The sequence below is a fragment of the Eriocheir sinensis genome, chromosome 29 (assembly GCF_024679095.1).
Source record: "Eriocheir sinensis breed Jianghai 21 chromosome 29, ASM2467909v1, whole genome shotgun sequence".
NCBI classification, from domain to species: Eukaryota; Metazoa; Arthropoda; class Malacostraca; order Decapoda; family Varunidae; genus Eriocheir; species Eriocheir sinensis.
Window position 1 is genome coordinate 4,710,848 of NC_066537.1, and position 17,871 is coordinate 4,728,718.

General features: G+C 43.3%; 1 protein-coding gene across 1 annotated transcript in view; it reads right to left on the reverse strand.

The window, feature by feature from the left end:
* Positions 1–2,808: 2,808 nt before the first annotated feature.
* Positions 2,809–17,871, reverse strand: part of LOC127005273 (cholecystokinin receptor type A-like) — a 29,611-nt gene continuing 14,548 nt past the window's right edge. The window contains exons 2-4 of the mRNA XM_050874067.1: positions 15,482–15,661; positions 10,749–10,843; positions 2,809–2,947 (exon numbers count right to left, since the gene is read on the reverse strand). Of these exons, the coding sequence (XP_050730024.1) occupies positions 2,809–2,947; positions 10,749–10,843; positions 15,482–15,661 (414 nt within the window). The remainder of the gene's footprint in view (positions 2,948–10,748; positions 10,844–15,481; positions 15,662–17,871) is intronic.

The window sequence follows — 17,871 nt, forward strand, 5'->3', positions numbered from 1 at the left end:
CCAAATCCTCCCCTCCTTCCCTCCTCCCTATTATCACCCTTCTCCTCCCTCTTCTTCTCTACTGTTACTTCCTCCTTCTCCTTTTTCTTCCTTCCTTCCTTCTAGAGGCTGTCACAAATGGCCCCTTAAGCGTGAGTCCGTTCTTAACTATACAGAAAGGACAAAAAACTCTCGACACTAACAGCCTTTAAGACGATGTTCCCCATTGTGTGTGTGTGTGTGTGTGTTGAAGGTCACCGCTGAGGACATGAGGAAGGGAGGGAGAGGGAGGGAGGGAAGAAGCAGAAGGGAGGAGAAGAGGAGGAGGATGTTGAAGGAGGAGGGAAGGAGAGGAGAAAGAATAAAGAAGGGAGGAGGAGAAAAAAAAAGGAAGGAGGGTGAAGGGAGAGAAGGAAAGAAGGAGACAGAGAGAGAGAAGGGAGACGAGAAGTAGAGGGAAAAAAAAGAAAAAGAAAAGGAAAAAGAAGACAAAAAATACGAAAGAAGGAAAAGGAAAGAAAAGAGAAGAAAAAAAGAGAAGGTAAGGAAGGAGAGAGAAGGAGGGAGAGAAGATGGAGAGACGGAGGAAAGGAAGGGAGAGATAGTTAAGCTGTGTCTAAGGAGCGTTAAGGGCCTATTAGAGAGAGAGAGAGAGAGAGAGAGAGAGAGAGAGAGAGAGAGAGAGAGAGAGAGAGAGAGAGAGAGAGAATGTCCTTATCCTTTCCATCACCTCAACACCACCATCATCACCACCATCATCACCACCACCACCACCACCAACCCCATCTTCTTTCTATCTTCTTCCCTTATCTTCTTTGTCATCCGATCGCCTATTAGCAGCTTCCCCCTCTTCCTCCTCCCCTCTTCTTCTTCCTCTTCTTCCTCCTCCTCCTCGTCTTCCTGATCCCTTCATTATCATATCCATCAGCTTTTTCTTCTTCCTGTCCCCCTCCTCCTCCTCCTCCTCTCTTCTTACTCAATCTTCTCCTCGTCTTCTCCTTCTCTTCCTCTTTCTTCTGCTGTTCTTCTTGTTTTATCATCAGTATTTTCTTCTTCTTCTTCTTCTTCTTCTTCTTTTTTTTCTTCTTCTTAGTATTATAATCGTCCATGTCGTTATCGTAAATACTATTAAAACAACAACTATTATAACAACTATTATTACTATGCTTACTACTATCATATACTGTATCGACAAAGGCCGTGTATATATATATGTGTATGAGGTTAATAATATACATACTTTTTTTTAACACACACACACACACACACACACACACACACACACACACACACACACAAGGGTACACTCAAATTCACGCAAAAGGAACTCAATCTTAGTTACACTCGATTCCCTTCAGTCTAACTCAATCTCTCTTAGAAATCGCCTTATCCCATTCAATTCCTCTCAGAAATAGGTTAATCCCTCTTACTTTTTCTCTCAATCCCACTCTGTTACACTTCAAAGCATTCAGTTCCTCTCAAAAATAGGTTAATCCCTCTCACTTTTTCTCAATCCCACTCTATTACACTTCAAAGCATTCAATTCCACTAAAAAAAATAGGTTAATCCCACTCTATTTCACTCTAAAGTAGTTTAATCCCACTCACTCTATCTCAATCCCACTCGATCCTTCTTCATTCCACTTAAAAATAGCTCAATCCCACTCTAACTCTCCTAATCCCTTTCAGAAACAGCTTAATCCCACTCCATCTCCGTCATTCCCTTTCCATCTTCCTCAACCCTACTCCTTGCTCCTCAACACCCCACTCCGCGCTACCCAATCCCTTTGCACCTCTCCTAATCCCACTCCAATCCCTCCCAATCCCTTTTCTTACTACTCAACCCCTTTTAACGCAATCCAACCCCCTTCAACCACACCCTCAGGAGCTAAAGGACACTCGCTCAACGGGAAACTGCTGCTGGCGATGAAGAACCAAATCCTTTCTGAGTGCGTGGCTGCTAGAGGGATGGGCGTGGGCGTGGTGCGGGCGTGGAGACGGGGGGAGAAGGGAGTGCTGGAGGGATAGGCGGTGGGCGGCGTGGGCGTGGTTGGCGTGGGCGGGATGGGCGGAGTTGAACATGGGCGGCATCTCGTGGGTGGGTGTCGGAGGGTACCGCTGCCTCCTCTCCCACGGACAGGGGCGAAGGTGTGAGATGAGACGATTTTTGAAGGGGCTGTGAGGGAGAGAGAGAGGGAGAGAGAGAGAGAGAGAGAGAGAGAGAGAGAGAGAGAGAGAGAGAGAGAGAGAGAGAGAGACAATAAGAGAGAGAAAGAGAGCAAGGAAGCGAGACGAAGATAAGAGAGAAAGGAAAACGTGAGATAGGCGAGAGAGAGAGAGAGAGAGAGAGAGAGAGAGAGAGAGAGAGAGAGAGAGAAGAGGGAGTGATGGATACGAATGATTCTCTCTCTCTCTCTCTCTCTCTCTTCCCCCCCTTCATCTCCCTTTCCATCATCTCCCTTTTATTAAACATTTCTTCCCCTCCTCCGCCTCCTCCTCCTCCTTCCTCCTCCTCCTTCCTCCCTCCTCCTCCTCTCCTCTCTCAGCCTCTCTCTCTCTCTCTCTCTCTCTCTCTCTCTCTCTCTCTAATTCTTCTCTATCTCCCTTTATTTATCATCCTCTTTTCATCTCCTATCTTCTTTATCTTGTGTTATCTCTTCTTCCTTCTTCACCTTCCTCCTCCGCCTCTTCTTCCTTCCCTTACATCCCTTCTTCCTTCCCTTACATCCCTTCTTCCCTTCCCTTCTTCTATCCTTTCCTTACCCTCATCTTCTACCCCTCAACTCCCCCCTTTCCTCCTCCTCCTTCCCCTTTCCATCAGCTCCCTTCCTCACCTGCCCATCCTCCAGGCGGTGTAGAGGGCGGGCGTGGTGATGGTGGGCAGGAAGGCGACCCACACCGCAGTGACGAAGGCGAGGTCGAAGTGGGCCGCGTTCTGCTCCGTTTCGTCGATCATGTTCTTAACGAGTCTGTTGGGGGAAGAGAGAGGGAGAGGTGTTGGTGATGGTGGTGGTGGTGGTGGAGGAAGATGAGGAGGTGGAGAGGAAGAAGGGGAAGAGGAAGAGAAGAGGAAGAACGAGAGAGGAGGAGTAGGAGAAGATGAAGAACGAGAGAGGAGGAGGAGGAGAAGAGGAAGAACGAGAGAGGAGGAGGAGAAGGAGGAGAAGAGGAAGAAGAAGGGGAAGAGCAAGAGGAGAAGAGGAAGAACGAGAGAGCAGGAGGAGGAGGAGGAGGAGGAGGAAGAAAAAGTAGGAGAAAATGAAGGAGAAGAATTTGAAAAAGAAGAAAAAATAATACTTGTAAGATGATGATGAAGAAGAGGAAGAAGAAGAAGAAGAAGTAGAAGAAGAAGAAGAAGAAAACAACAACAACAACAACAACAACAACAACAACAACAACAACAACAAAACCAAAGACGAGAGAGAGAGAGAGAGAGAGAGAGAGAGAGAGAGAGAGAGAGAGAGAGAGAGAGAGAGAGAGAGAGAGTAAAGAAAAAGAAAAAGAAAGAGAGAGATTAAAAGAACGAAAAAGAGAAGAGGGAGAGATGCAATAAAGAAAATGGAAGAAAGAAAAAAAAAAAGAAACTAATTTCGAGAACGTGCGAGAGAAACAAAGACAGACATATAGATAGATAGATAGATAGATAGAGAGAGAGAGAGAGAGAGAGAGAGAGAGAGAGAGAGAGAGAGAGAGAGAGAGAGAGAGAGAGAGAGAGAGAACAGGTGGCGATAATGAACGATAAAAAAGAAGAAATATTCAACACAAGGAGGAAGAATTTATGCTCATGATGGAGGAGGAGGAGGAGGAGGAGGAGGAAACCGGAAAAAGAGGCGAGGAGGAGGAAGAAGAATAAAAAGAAATATGAAAAAGGAGAAGAAGAAGAAGAAGAAGAAGAAGAAGAAGAACAAGAAGAATGAGAAAAAGAACCAGATCAAAGAAAAAGAATAACAAGAAGAGGAAGAAGAAGAAGAAGAAGAAGAAGAAGAAGAAGAGGAAGAGGAAGAAAGAGGAGGAGGAGGAGGAGGAGGAAGATAAGGAGGAGGTGAAGTAGATAATAAAAATAAATGACCACCTTTTCAACACCTTCCTCCTCCTCCTCCTCCTCCTCCTCCTTCTCTTCCCTATCTCCATAAATGACTTAATGGCGCCAAAATATACTAAAACATAATTAAACGAGGCCATAAAGTGTGTGTGTGTGTGTGTGTGTGTGTGTGTGTGTGTGTGTGTGTGTGTGTGTGTGTGTGTGTGTGTGTGTGTGTGTGTGTGTGTGTGTGTGTGTGTGTGTGTGTGTGTGTGTGTGTGTGTGTGTGTGTGTGTGTGTGTGTGTGTGTATCTATCTGTATGTCTATCTATCTATCTATGAAATTTTCCTAACGCCCAAAAAATACACGAATTATCCCTAAAAATAAAGAAAACGTAATGTATAAAAAAGAATTTGAATTTGTAGTAGTAGTAGTAGTAGTAGTAGTAGTAGTAGTAGTAGTAGTAGTAGAAATAGTAGAAGTAGTAATAGACGTAATAGTTCCATTTCAAAACCCGAAGATATCAATTTTGGACCCAATTATATCCCGTGTGGTTTATCCGATATTGGTTTTGTTGTTGTTGTTGTTGTTGTTGTTGGTGGTGGTGGTGGTGGTGGTAGTAGTGGTTGTAGTAGAAGGATAGAGATAGCTATACAAAACGATCAATTATGGACGGATATAAAACGATACGTGCCATATAAAACGATGCAGTGCCATATGAAACGATGACGGTGCCATATAAAAGGATGCAGACACATATAAGAACGATACTGCAGTGCCATATAAAACGATGCAGTACCATATAAGAAACGATGCAGTGCCATATAAAACGATGCAGTGCCATATAAAAACGATACGGTGCCACTTATAAAACGATGCAGTAATATTAAAACGATGCAGTGAATACAAAAGCGATGCAGTGCCAAACTAAAACACGATGCAGTCTATACACACACACGATGCAGTGCACATATAAAAACGATACCGGTGCTATATACAAAACGATGCAGTGCCAGTATGGGTGCAGTGCCATATAAAACGTGCAGTCGCGTCAAAACGATGCAGTACATACAAAACGATGCAGTGCCATATAAAACGATACGGTGCCATATAAAGGACGGATTTTGCGGTGCTATACAAAACGAATGCAAAGTGCCATATATAAAACGATGCAGTGCTATACAAAACGATGCAGTGCTATAAAATGCGATGCAGAAAATATAAAACGATGCAGTGCTATAAAACAAGAGAAGACAAAACGATACAGTGCTATATGGAGAAACGATGCGATTACTATACAAAACGATACAGTGCTATATAAAATCGATGCAGTTATATACCAAAAACGATACAGTGCTATATAAAAACGTGCGGTGCCATATAAAAGCGATGCAGTGCTATACAAAGGCGATGCAGTGCTATACAAACGATGCAGTGCTGAATCACCAATCAACGATACGGTGCTAGCAAAAATACAGTGCTATACAAAACGATGCAGAATGCTATATAAAGCGAATGCAGTGCTATATAACTCAACGATACAGCTGACGCTATATAATTTCAACGATGCGATACTATACAAAACTCGATACAGTGCTATACAAAGACGACTACAGTGAATCACATAAACTTGAATGCGGATGCTATATCAATAGCGTGCAGTGCTATATAAAACGATGCAGTGTATATATGACAAACGATGCAGTGCTATAAAACGATGCAGTGCTATATAAAACGGTGCAGTGCTATATAAAACGGTCGGTGAGCATATATAAACAATGCAGTGGCTACCGCCAGCGGTTTAAATAGTAAGTTAAATCCTTCAAGATGTTCAAAGCCTGTGGAAGGAAGAGCCCATTTCGAGACGCAGGGTTTTCCAGTGCTGACATAATCAGAAGGATCTACCTCAAGAAGGTTGAAAGGTGCCTACTTAAAGGTCAGAAAGGGATGAGCCGATTGCAGGGCGAATTAAAATGCCGTGCCCGCCGATTCGTAGCTAGGCAGCACGCGTACTGAATCACTGAAAAGGAAGTTGCGCTAAAGTATAAACTGTGGATGAAATATTATAGGCCATGCTGTGAAATGTATAAATGATGCATTGATGTATAGAAGCTTGATGCCGTCGTAATGCAGAAAAAGGATGCAGGCCGAATAGTAAGAAATGAACGATGGAAGCGTCTTTGATATATTTGAACTGGGAAGCCCCAGTGAAGGGGTATTGAAAACAGGACTTTAAAAAGGAAGGGAAATTGGTGACGATGACTGACAATCGTGTTTGCTGCGCTTCTCCTGCCACTTGGTATGTACGAGTCGCGGATTAATTAAGGGGAACGCAAATAAATGAATGAAAGAGACGATATGAGGAGTACAAAATATAATCTGTCGTCAGATATTTGAATTAATAAAAGGATGAGGGAGCTAAAAACGTTGAAGATCTGAAAGCAAATAAATAAATAAATCTTCGATATATTATTAAAGGGATGAAGAGTATAACGTATGAATACCAATAAATAGTTCAGATCAGTAGTGATACTGAAAATTTTTGTATATCTGCATTTCTATAGCTTTGCACAACAATAGTTTGATACCGTTAATATACCATAGAAAGGGATAGTAAGAGGCAGTACATAGATATTGTGGATTATGAAATAGATGAAGTGGTGAGTAATTAGTAAGTGAGCTGAAAACGGAACTGAAAACTGGAGCTGAAAAGTGAGTGAGTGAAGTGAATGAGTGAGTGAATGAGTGAGGTGAGTTAGAGATTGTAGTTGGTGGTGGTGGGTGAGTGAGTGAGTGAAAGTGTGGTGGAGCTGAAAAAGTGAGTGTGAAAACGTGAGCTGAAAACGTGAGCTGAAAGTGAAAAAGTGGTGGTGAAAGGGACGATAAGATTAGTGAGGTGAGTGGTGGTGGTGGTGAATGAGTTGAAAAAGTGGTGAGGTGGTGAAAATGGTGGGCTGAAAACGTGAGGTTGAGATAAGATTGGTGGTAAAAAGGAACCGGTGAGTGAGTGGTGGTGGGTGATGAAAAGTGGTGGTGAGGATGGTGGAGCCGTGGTGGAGTGGGTTAGAGATAATGGAATTAGTGAGCTGAGTGGTGGTGAAAACGTGAGTGAATGAGTTGGTGGTGAGTGAGGTAGGTCACTTGAACAAGGGATGTCATTAAAAGCCTGAAACACACACACACACACTGACACACACACACACACACGGAGCTGACACACACACACGAACACAGCAGTGGGTGCACACAGTGAAAGAGTGAATTAAACGATGTGCATGACCTTTTATTTTCTTCTTTATTTGTGCAGTAAATTCTTTGTATAATCACGTGTTCCCATCACCATAACTCTGGAGCTACTTAAAACCAGGAAAAGGAAAAAAAGAGATTATAGAAGAATTATGCATGTAATTCTTTCCCATGTTCCTTAACATGTCGATAGACAATGGACCCGAGATGCGATCTCAAAAGAAAATGGCTTTTACTAAAATATATATAGGTCGAAGAATAAATTTTGGCCTGTGTGAGTCTTGTTCTGCGTTACTGGAAAAGTTTAAAGGTTTCACGCTCACAGTGCTGTTATTGATAGTATGTGTTATTATTGATGACGTGTGTGTGTGTGTGTAGTGTGTGTGTGTGTGTGTGTGAAGATGGGTTTAAGGAGATGAGAGAGAGTAGAGAGAGAGATGAGAGAGAGAGCGTAAGAAGCCCATGCCCTGAAAGAGGTTGTGAGTTCCTCATCAAACATGAATGGAAATGGAAGCGACCCTAGGGGGGGGGGTATTGAAAAGGGTAAGTAAAAGGAAGGAGGAGAGTGGAGATGAGGGGGAGGCAGCATGTCAGTAGGGAGTGGAGGTGTCTAGCATTTGTCCTAAATCACTGTGGAGGGAGGGAATAGGAATAATGTGCTATTAGTGGGGAGGGAGAAAATGGGGAGAGGAAGAAATGTGGAAAAAATGTGGAAAAATTAATGTGGATAAAAATGTGAAAAAAAATGTGGAGCGGAGGGAAAAAGTGAGAGGGAGAGGATAGCAAGCCCAACAGTGTAGTGGCATTAAGAGATCACCGTTTTTCACTCCTGGAGACGAATAGGAATAATGGTTGGGGGGTAGTGATGGGGGAAAAAGAGACTCGTGGGTTGGATATAGAGTTAGGAATGACAGGGGTGGATAAGAAGGTGGGTGTCAGGACTCGAAGAAATACTGGGGTGGGGGTAAATAGCCCTGTACATTCAAAATCCGCCAAACGTCTATAGCAATGGACATACAGAAGTAGTTCAAGTAAGAAGTGCGGTAAGGAAAAGTTGAGAAATTAGTTAAAGAAACGTGAAATAATGGGTTTAGAGGAGGAGGAGGAGAAAGAAGAGGAGGAAGAAGAGGAGGAGGAGGAGGAGGAAGGAGGAGGAGGAAGAAGCGAGTTAGGAGGAGGATAAACCAGTCGATATTAGATTTAAGAAGGAGGAGGAGGAGGAGGAGGAGGAGGAGGAGGAGGAGGAGGAGAAGGAGAAAAAGGAAGAGGAAGAGAAAAGAAGGAAGAGGAGGAAGAGAAGAAACTGGAGCAAAGGAAACAAAAAAAGCAAATAAATAAAAGAAAGAAAGAAAGAAAGTAAAAGAAAGAAAGAAAGAAAGAAAGAAAGAAAGAAAGAAAGAAAGAAAGAAGGAAAAAAAGGAAGAGAAAAAATAGACAGAGAGAGAGAGAGAGAGAGAGAGAGAGAGAGAGAGAGAGAGAGTAAGCTGTTTTGATTCTTGATGGAGGCACACAAAAGCTGTCGTGTGTGTGTGTGTGTGTGTGTGTGTGTGTGTGTGTGTGTGTGTGTGTGTGTGTGTGTGTGTGTGTGTGTGTGTGTGTGTGTGTGTGTTTCAATTTAAAACGAGCACACAACAACAACTTTATCCGATTCAGAGGAGGAGGAGGAGGAGGAGGAGGAGGAGGAGGAGGAGGAGGAGGAAGAGGAGAAGGAGGAGGAGGAGGAGGAGGAGGAGGAAGAGGATATTTATACTCGGAAATGTTTGAAAATATGTTGGACAACTTTTATTTATTTCTATTTCGTTTTTTGTCAATAAATAATAATAATAATAATAATAATAATAATAATAATAATAATAATAATAATAATAATAATAATAATAATAATATGTGTGTATAATAATATGTAACATAGATAGATAGATGAATGAATAGATAGATAGAGAGAGAGAGAGAGAGAGAGAGAGAGAGAGAATGGGGGGAGGAGGCCTTTGAAAATTTGTACACCGCTAAAGTTTTAATTGGGGACATAAATTAGACAAATCCTTCGTTATTATTATGAGGGAAGAGGAGGAGGAGGAGGGAGGGAGGGAGAAGGAAGGAGGAAGGAGGAGGAGGAGGGAGGAGGAGGAGGAGGAGGAGGAGGAGTGAAATAAAAGAAATGTGTAATCTTGACTGAGAAGGACGATAATGGGCAGAAGGGAGAGAGAGAGAGAGAGAGAGAGAGAGAGAGAGAGAGAGAGAGAGAGAGAGAGAGAGAGAGAGAGAGAGAGAGAGAGAGAGAGAGAGAGAGAGAGAGAGAGAGAGAGAGAGAGAGAGAGAGAGAGAGAGAGAGAGAGAGAGAGAGAGAGAGAGAGAGAGAGAGAGAGAGAGAGAGAGAGAGAGAGAGAGAGAGAGAGAGAGAGAGAGAGAGAGAGAGAGAGAGAGAGAGAGAGAGAGAGGAGGAGGAGGAGGGAAGAGGCGAAAGAGACATAGAAAAGAAAAGAGAAAAGAGAGAGGAGAGAGAGAGAGAGAGGAATGGAGGAGGAGGAGGAGGAGGAGGAGGAGGAGGAGGAGGAGGGAAGATCATAAAGAGAGAGAGAGATAAAGAAGAGTTAAACACGTTGATGAATTTGTGGCAGCGAAGAGAAGGAAGAAGAGGAGGAGGAGGAGGAGGAGGAGGAGAAGGAGGAGGAGGAGGAAGAGGAAGAGGAAGGGAGGAAGAGATCAGCTTACAAATAGGAGAAACGAAAAGACGACGAATGAGGAATTGGAGGGGGAAAAACAGGAGGAGGAGGAGGAGGAAGAGGAGGAGGAAGAGGAAGAAGAGAAGAAGATCAAGTTACAGAAGGATTGAAGTGTTCTAAGTATATCGTGAGTGAAGAGGAGGAGGAGGAGGAGGAGGAGGAATGGGAAGAGGAAAGGTTTGTAAATATATTTCTCCCCTTCTCTCTCTCTCTCTCTCAAATTATACTCTTTTTACGATTAAGCTTGTGTCAAACAATATATGTATAAGGCAGTGGAGGTTGTTTATTATCATTATTATTATTATTATTATTATTATTATTATTATTATTATCGTGTAGTTCAGGAATAGGTACGAAAAAATCGTACACAATAGTGTAGAGTTTTTTCAGCCCTGCCTATCAGCAGGAGTGAAGGCTGAGGGCCAAGGTAATGAAATGCATGTCCGCAGAGGTTTTGAAAGCCCCCTTGAGTCCTACATATCCGATTTTCCTATCCAAATACACACACACATAGAAACACACACACACACACACACACACACACACACACACACACACACACACACACACACACACACACATCAGTACCAGAAAGAGAGACAGTACTGAGAGAAGAAAGTGTAAAATGAAAGAAAGGGAGAGAATTGTAAATAGATGATAACCAAGAGACATGAGACAGGAAAAGAGGTTCGTGGAGGTATGAGGAAGGGAAGGAGAACAGAGACAGAAGTAAAAGGAAAGGAAAGGAAGGATGAAGACAGTGAAAGCTTTATACTCACAGAATGATGAAGAGGCAGTGAATGTACTCGGTGACATCATCTTCTAAATTCACGGTGCAGATGCCGACGCCTGCAAACTGAGGGCCCAGAAACACCTGTGGAAATAGATAGATAGATAGATAAATAGATAGACAGATAGATAGATAGCAGTATAGATAGATTAGGAAACAGAGGGGTTACTAAATTTAAAGAAGATCAGCTAATTCGACTTACCAACTGTCTGCTAACTTACGAAATGGGGAAACAGAGAGAGAGAGAGAGAGAGAGAGAGAGAGAGAGAGAGAGAGACCTCGACCAGCTTCCCGGTGGAGGCCTCCGTTCCACAGGGGTCCGTCCTTGGACCTATTCTGTGGAACATATACTTTAACGACCTCCTGCAAACCATCCCGGCAGCAAGCGCTTACGCCGACGACTGCACCCTCTCCAGAACATACAAGAGGGAGGAAGCCCAGGACGTGATAGAGTCCGTCAACAGACAGTTGGCAGACATAATGGCCTGGGGAAAGAGGTGGCAAGTCAGGTTTGCCCCTGACAAAACCCAGGCCATGGTAATATCACGTTCTCGGGAGGACGCGAGGCAACTCCACGGCAGACTGAGATTCGTGAATGACACCATCCCTCTGCAGTCCAGCGTCGACATCCTGGGCGTGGAGGTGGACTCCCAGCTGCGGTTTGACCGTCACCTTGAAAGGGTGGCGCAAAAAGCCTCCCAGAAGGTGAACCTCCTGCGCCGCATGAAGAACCTCCTCGATGCTGAAGGCCTGAACACCCTCTCTAAGGCACAAGTCCGTCCAGTGATGGAGTATGCACCGCTCACCTGGATGGCCAGCGCCCGCTGCCACCTCAACCTGCTAGACAAGGTGCAGAGGAGGGCTGAACGCCTCATCAACGGCACCCAGCACCATCGACCGAGCCAGTGGGAGACACAGCGACTACAACAACAACAACACCCACACGAAGGAAGGGCAAGACCAGCCACGAACCAGCTGAATAGCCTGGAGCACCGTCGCCGCGTCGCTGCCCTGACGGTGCTACAAGGCACAAGTGGGCCTAGTGCCCCACCTGACGGACCTGAGGGCTACCTGGAGGAGGTCTGAGCGCAGCACGAGAACGGTGCTGAGCAACGCCTCCCTCCTGGAAGTGCCAATGGCCCGCTCCAGCACCCACCAACGTGCCTTCTCCATCGCAGCGGTAGTGTGGTGGAACAACCTCACTGCTGATGTGGATGTGACACAACTGTCCACTCAGCAGATGAAGGTTGCGTCCCACAGGTGGCTACTCCTACACCTACCGTAAATATGTATATATATAATTGTATAATATATTGTATAATAATTGTATAATATAATCGGCAGAAGCTTTTAAATAGCTCCCCAACGGTCGGGGGAACTTTAGCATAGACAAATAATACTGCCATGTACTAATGTACTGAACACGTTTAAATAAAAAAAAAAAAAAAGAGAGAGAGAGAGAGAGAGAGAGAGAGAGAGAGAGAGAGAGAGAGAGAGAGAGAGAGAGAGAGAGAGAGAGAGAGAGAGAAATACAGCAGTGATAGAAGAAGATCAATAGAGAGAAGAAAGAGAGAAAATGAATGAGAGAGAGAAGAGAAGAAAATATAAAGAACGAAAAAGAAGAAATGAAGGAGATGAAGAGAAACGAATAATAAAAAAAAGCAAGAAAAACACAATCATGATAAAAAAAGGAAGAGAAATGAAAGAGAAAGAAAATAAATGAAAACAAAAAAAACATCAAAAACCAAAAAAACAAACAATCCTTGAAATAAATAAACATCAAAACAATACAAGCTCCAGATTCTGTATACATAACGTCAGAAAATAGAGAGATTGAGTTGAATGGACCCCTAAATGATTATAGGCGTGTGTAATTATTTTTGTGGGTGAAGGGAGACAAATAGTTATCTACGGGGTCCAGACTCGCGACTAATTATAACTACCAACTCCTGCCTCTATAAAAAATGGGGTAGGTGTAATTTAGGACTAACTGTTATATAATTGCTCCCTTCACCTTTATATTAAGACCCACCACCACCACCAACACCCCTAGTACCACCACCACCACCACCTTTAGTGCCACGACCACCACCACCACCACCACCACAACCACCACCACCACCTTTAGTACCACGACCACCGCCAACAACAACAACAACACCACCACCATCACCACCACCACCACCAACGATAAAATATATTCTAAAATTCTATAAATAAATAAAGAATCTATCATGAATAAAAAATCAACACAAGGGTGAACTGGAGAACGAAAGAAAGGAAGATGAAAAGAAAGGAAAAATTGGGTTAGGGATGGAAAGAGAGAGAGAGAGAGAGAGAGAGAGAGAGAGAGAGAGAGAGAGAGAGAGAGAGAGAGAGAGAGAGAGAGAGAGAGAGAGAGAATAAAGAAAGAGAAAAAGAGAGAAAGAAAGAAAAAAAGGATAAACCCGAGGAATACAAAATCCAACAAAGAAGAAACAGAACTGAAAAATGGTTAAAGAGGAAATACAGAAACAAAAGATAAAAGAAAAAAAGAGAAATACAGAAAAAAAAGAGAAAGATGAACTACAGAAAGAATATCAAAACAAAGAGAATAAAGAAGAGGAGAGGAAAAAAATAAAGGAAAGAAAGAAACTACTACTACTACTACTACTACTACTACTACTACTACTACTACTACTACTACTACTACTACTATTACTATTACAATCACCAAATCAATACTAAAAGGTGCATTCAATCTACTTCAACAATCTCCTTTCTTTTTTTATTCTCTCTCTCTCTCTCGTGTCCTGGGGGCGTATAGAGTAAACAATGTGAGTGGTTTTGCTATTCGAAGCTGCCAGACACACGGATGGTCTCGTTACAGGAGGGCTAGTGTGTGTGTGTGTGTGTGTGTGTGTGTGTGTGTGTGTGTTTGTTTCTAGATCTTTCCTCCTCTCTCTCTCTCTCTCTCTCTCTCTCTCTCTCTTTCTAAATAACTCCTCCCCTCTTTCTCCTCCTCCTCCTCTTTCTCTTTCTCTTTCTCTTTCTCTTTCTCTTCCTTTCTTCCTCCTCCTATTCATCCTCCTCCTCTTCCTCCTCATCATCTACCTCTTCGTTTTCTTCTCCCTCTCTCCTCTGATTCCCCTACTCCTCCTCCTCCTCCTCCTCCTCTGCGTCACCCTTCCGTCACACCTGTGGGCGCAACCTACACTCCATTGATTGGGCTAACCAGGTGAGTAATTTTGACAGGTATTGATGACTCGTCGAGGGGTGGGAGGCGACGGGAACTTACTGACTCAATGGTAGAACTTGACGACCAGGGAGAGAGAGGGAGACTATGAGAAAGGGGAAGGAAAGTAGAGATAGAAGGTGAGGGTGTTGAATTAATGCAGAAAAGCGGAAGACTTGGTTAGAGAAGCGCCAGAAAATGTGTGTGATAATCATGGGTGTGAAAGAAGAGAAAATACCAGTGAGAGATAAATAGATAGATAGATGGATAGATAAGTGAAATGGGGGACTGAAGAAAAAGAAGGAAAAGGAGGAGATGAAGAGAGAGAGGGAAAAAGAAAACATAATTCGAAGCAGAAAATGAGTGTGATAATCATGGGTATAAAAGAAGAGAAAATGCCAATGAGAGAGAGGGAGATCAATAGATAAATAGATAGATAGGATGCAATGGGGGACTGAAGAAGAAGAAGGAAAAGGAGGAGATGAAGAGAGAAAGGGAAAAGAAAACGTAATACGGAGCAGAGAAACGAGAGGAAAGGGAAGAGGAGGAAGAAACAAAGAAAGAATGAAATGAAAGAAAGAAAGAAAAATACAGAAAAATTGATTACAGAAGAAGACGAAGGAAAAGAGAAGGAGTAAAGAAAGAAAGGAAGGAAAAAGAAACAAAATACAAAGCGGAGAAATGCAGGAAAAGTCGAAGAAGAAGAAAATAAAGAAAAACACAGAAAAATGGAGGATATAAGAGAGGAAGAGAACAAAAGATGAGCCAGAACGAGAAGAAGAACAAGACGAACAAGGAAAAGAAGAATCAGAAAACCACCTCCACCAACACCAACACCACCACCTATATATGTCTGAAAGGTTCTAAAGAGGGTTGGATGTGTACGTAGGGTGTTGGAGTGAGCTGAAGGCCTTTGAATAGGGTGTGGGAGTGAGGGAAAGAGATTTAAAAGGATCTGGGAGTAAAATATGGGTGTTCGAGTGCGAGGGAGGCATTTGGACGGGTGTTGGGATCGGGGAAAAGGGTGTTTGGGTGTTTAAAAAAGGGTTTGAAGAGGATTGGGAATGACTAAAAGGGTGTTAACGTGGGGGATTGGGACCTAACCTAACCTGATCTCACATTTGAAGGGGTGTTGGGATCGGGGAAAAGGTGTTTGGGTGTTTTGAAGAGGTCTGAAGAGGATTGGAAATTACTAAAGGGTGTTAGCGCGGGGGATTGGACCTAACCTAACCTAACCTAATCTAATCTCACATTTGAAAGGGTGTTGGGATCGGGGAAAAAGGTGTTGAAGTGTTTTGAAGAGGTTTGAAGAGGATTGAGGATGACGAAAGGGTGTTAGCGCGGGGGATTGGTCCTAACCTAACCTAACCTCACATTTGAAAGGGTGTTGGGATCGGGGAAAAGGTGTTTGGGTGATTTAAAGGGGGTCTCAAGAGGATTAGGGATGAGTAAAGGGGGATTAGGTACATGTAAACTAACCTAAGCAAACCTAACCTAACCTCACTTACCTCAAAATCAATATAGTGCATGTACAAAGCGTAGGGCAGCACGATACAGACGCCGAGGACCCAGGTGGCGAGGACGGTGGGGAAGGGCGGGAGTGGTGGCTTGTCTGGGGTCATCACTCGCCTATACCTCGCCGCGGCCACCGCCAGAAGGGTTCCCATCGTCACGTGGAGAGGGACGTCCTGTGGGGGGAGGAGAGAAGGTGTTATAGAAGTGGTTTGGGTTTGGGATGAGATGTAGGTCTTAAAAAGGATTAGAGAGTAAGAAATGGATGTTAACGTACGATAATGGGATTTGAAGAGAGTGGATCAGGTAGTAAAGGGATCTAAAGAGGTTTGGGTGTATGTTTAGGGTGTTGGGATGAGATGGAGGTCTTAAAAAGGATTAGAGAGTAAGAAATGGCTGTTAACGTACGATAATGGGATTTGAAGAGAGTGGATCAGTTAGTAAAGGGATCTAAAGAGGGTTGGCTGTGTATAAGGTTTTGGGGTATGTTTGATGGGTTTGAAAAGGGATTTGGTGGGGGTATAGAGTGTTAGAGTGAGAAGGAGGTATTGGAAAGGGGTTTGAGTGTACATATAAGGTTTTTGGATGCGATGAAAGGGTCGTAAGGGGATTTTGGTTCGTGTGTATAGTAATGGGATAAAGAATAAGGTGTTGGATTGTGTTTGTAGGGGTTTGAAGAGGATTGGGTTCGCATATAGGGTGTTGGGGTGATATAGAGGTAATCGAAGAGTGTTAGCCTGTGTCTGAAGGGTTTGAAGAGGGATTTGGTGGGAGTACAGAGTGTTAGAGTGAGAAGGAGGTAATTGAAAGGGGTTTGAGTGTATATATAAGGAGTTTGGATACGATGAAAGGGTCTCGTGAGCATAGTTTTGGGATAAAAATAAGGTGTCGGACTGTGTTTATGGGGCTTTGAAGAGGATTTAGTGTGTGTAAAGGGTGCTGGAGAATATCTGAAGGCATTTGAAAGGGATTCAGTGTATGGACAAGGTATTGGGCCATGTTTAAAGAGGTTGCAAGAGGGTTGGGTAGTTTTAAAGGGAGTTAGGGTTGCGAAAAAGGTGTTGGGGTATAATGGAAGGGTTTTGAAGAGGATTTAGTGTGTGTAAAGGGTGTTGGAGTATATCTGTAGGCATTTGAAAGGGATTCAGTGTATGGAAAAGATATTGGGCCATGTTTAAAGAGGTTGCAAGAGGGTTGGGTAGTTTTAAAAGGAGTTTGGGTAAGGAAAAGAGGTATTAGGGTATGTTTGAAGGAATATAATGACGAAGATGATGATGATGAGGAGGAGGAGAGGAGGAGGAAGAGGAGGAGGAAGAGAAGGAAGAGGAGGAGGAGGCTAACCTTTGTCCCTCCCTTCTTCCCTACCCTTCGCCCAATCCTTAAACAAGAGAAAATGAATTATCTGTCTAATGTTCTATGGGGAGGCTGTCCATCATTGTGAGAGAGAGAGAGAGAGAGAGAGAGAGAGAGAGAGAGAGAGAGAGAGAGAGAGAGAGAGAGAGAGAGAGAGAGAGAGAGAGAGAGAGAGAGAGAGAGATCCAACTGTGGCTTCATTAATCAGAGGATAGATCAGGTGTGTGTGTGTGTGTGTGTGTGTGTGTGTGTGTGTGTGTGTGTGTGTGTGTGTGTGTGTGTGTGTGTGTGTGTGTGTGTGTGTGTGTGTGTGTGTGTGTGTGTGTGTGTGTGTATGTCTGCGTGTGTGTGCTTTAATTAGACTCAGGTTATTTCTCTCTCTTGTTTTGTCTTTTATCTCTTTTCAATGTTCCGATATATGTAAATTTTGCAATATCTGAAATGTTCTTTCTTTCAGGTTAATGGGGTGCTTAAGGAGTTAATTACCTTGACAACAATAAAGAGATGCAGGGACTCTCTCTCTAATTAAGTTCCAATTGAGAAAGGTATAATTTCAAGGTGGATTTAACGTAAGGAATTGTCTGTCTGTCTATCTATTTATCTATCTATCTATCTATTAATGTGTATTATTTGTTTCTCTCTCTGTGTTTCTTGTTGTTGTTGATGATGTTGTTGTTGTTGTTGTTGTTGTTGTTGATGTTGTTGATGTTCTTCTTCTTCGTCTTCTTCTTCTTCATCTTCTTCTTCTTCTTCTTCTTCCTCCTGTTCCGTTCCGTGAAATAGTAACATTTTTCAATTTCTTTCCAATTTTTCGTTCCCTCGTATTCTTCTTCCTTTTCCTCCTCCTCCTCCTCCTCCTGCTCCTCCTCCTTCAACTATTTCCTTTGCAGACTTAAAACATTCACAATTTAATTCTGCTTCTTTGTCCTCACCTCCTCCTCCTCCTCCTCCTCCTCCTCCTCCTCCTCTTCTTCAAGTAATAACTCAAACCAGTGTCACGTCCATATGAGCGAGGATGTAAAGGAAAAAAAGA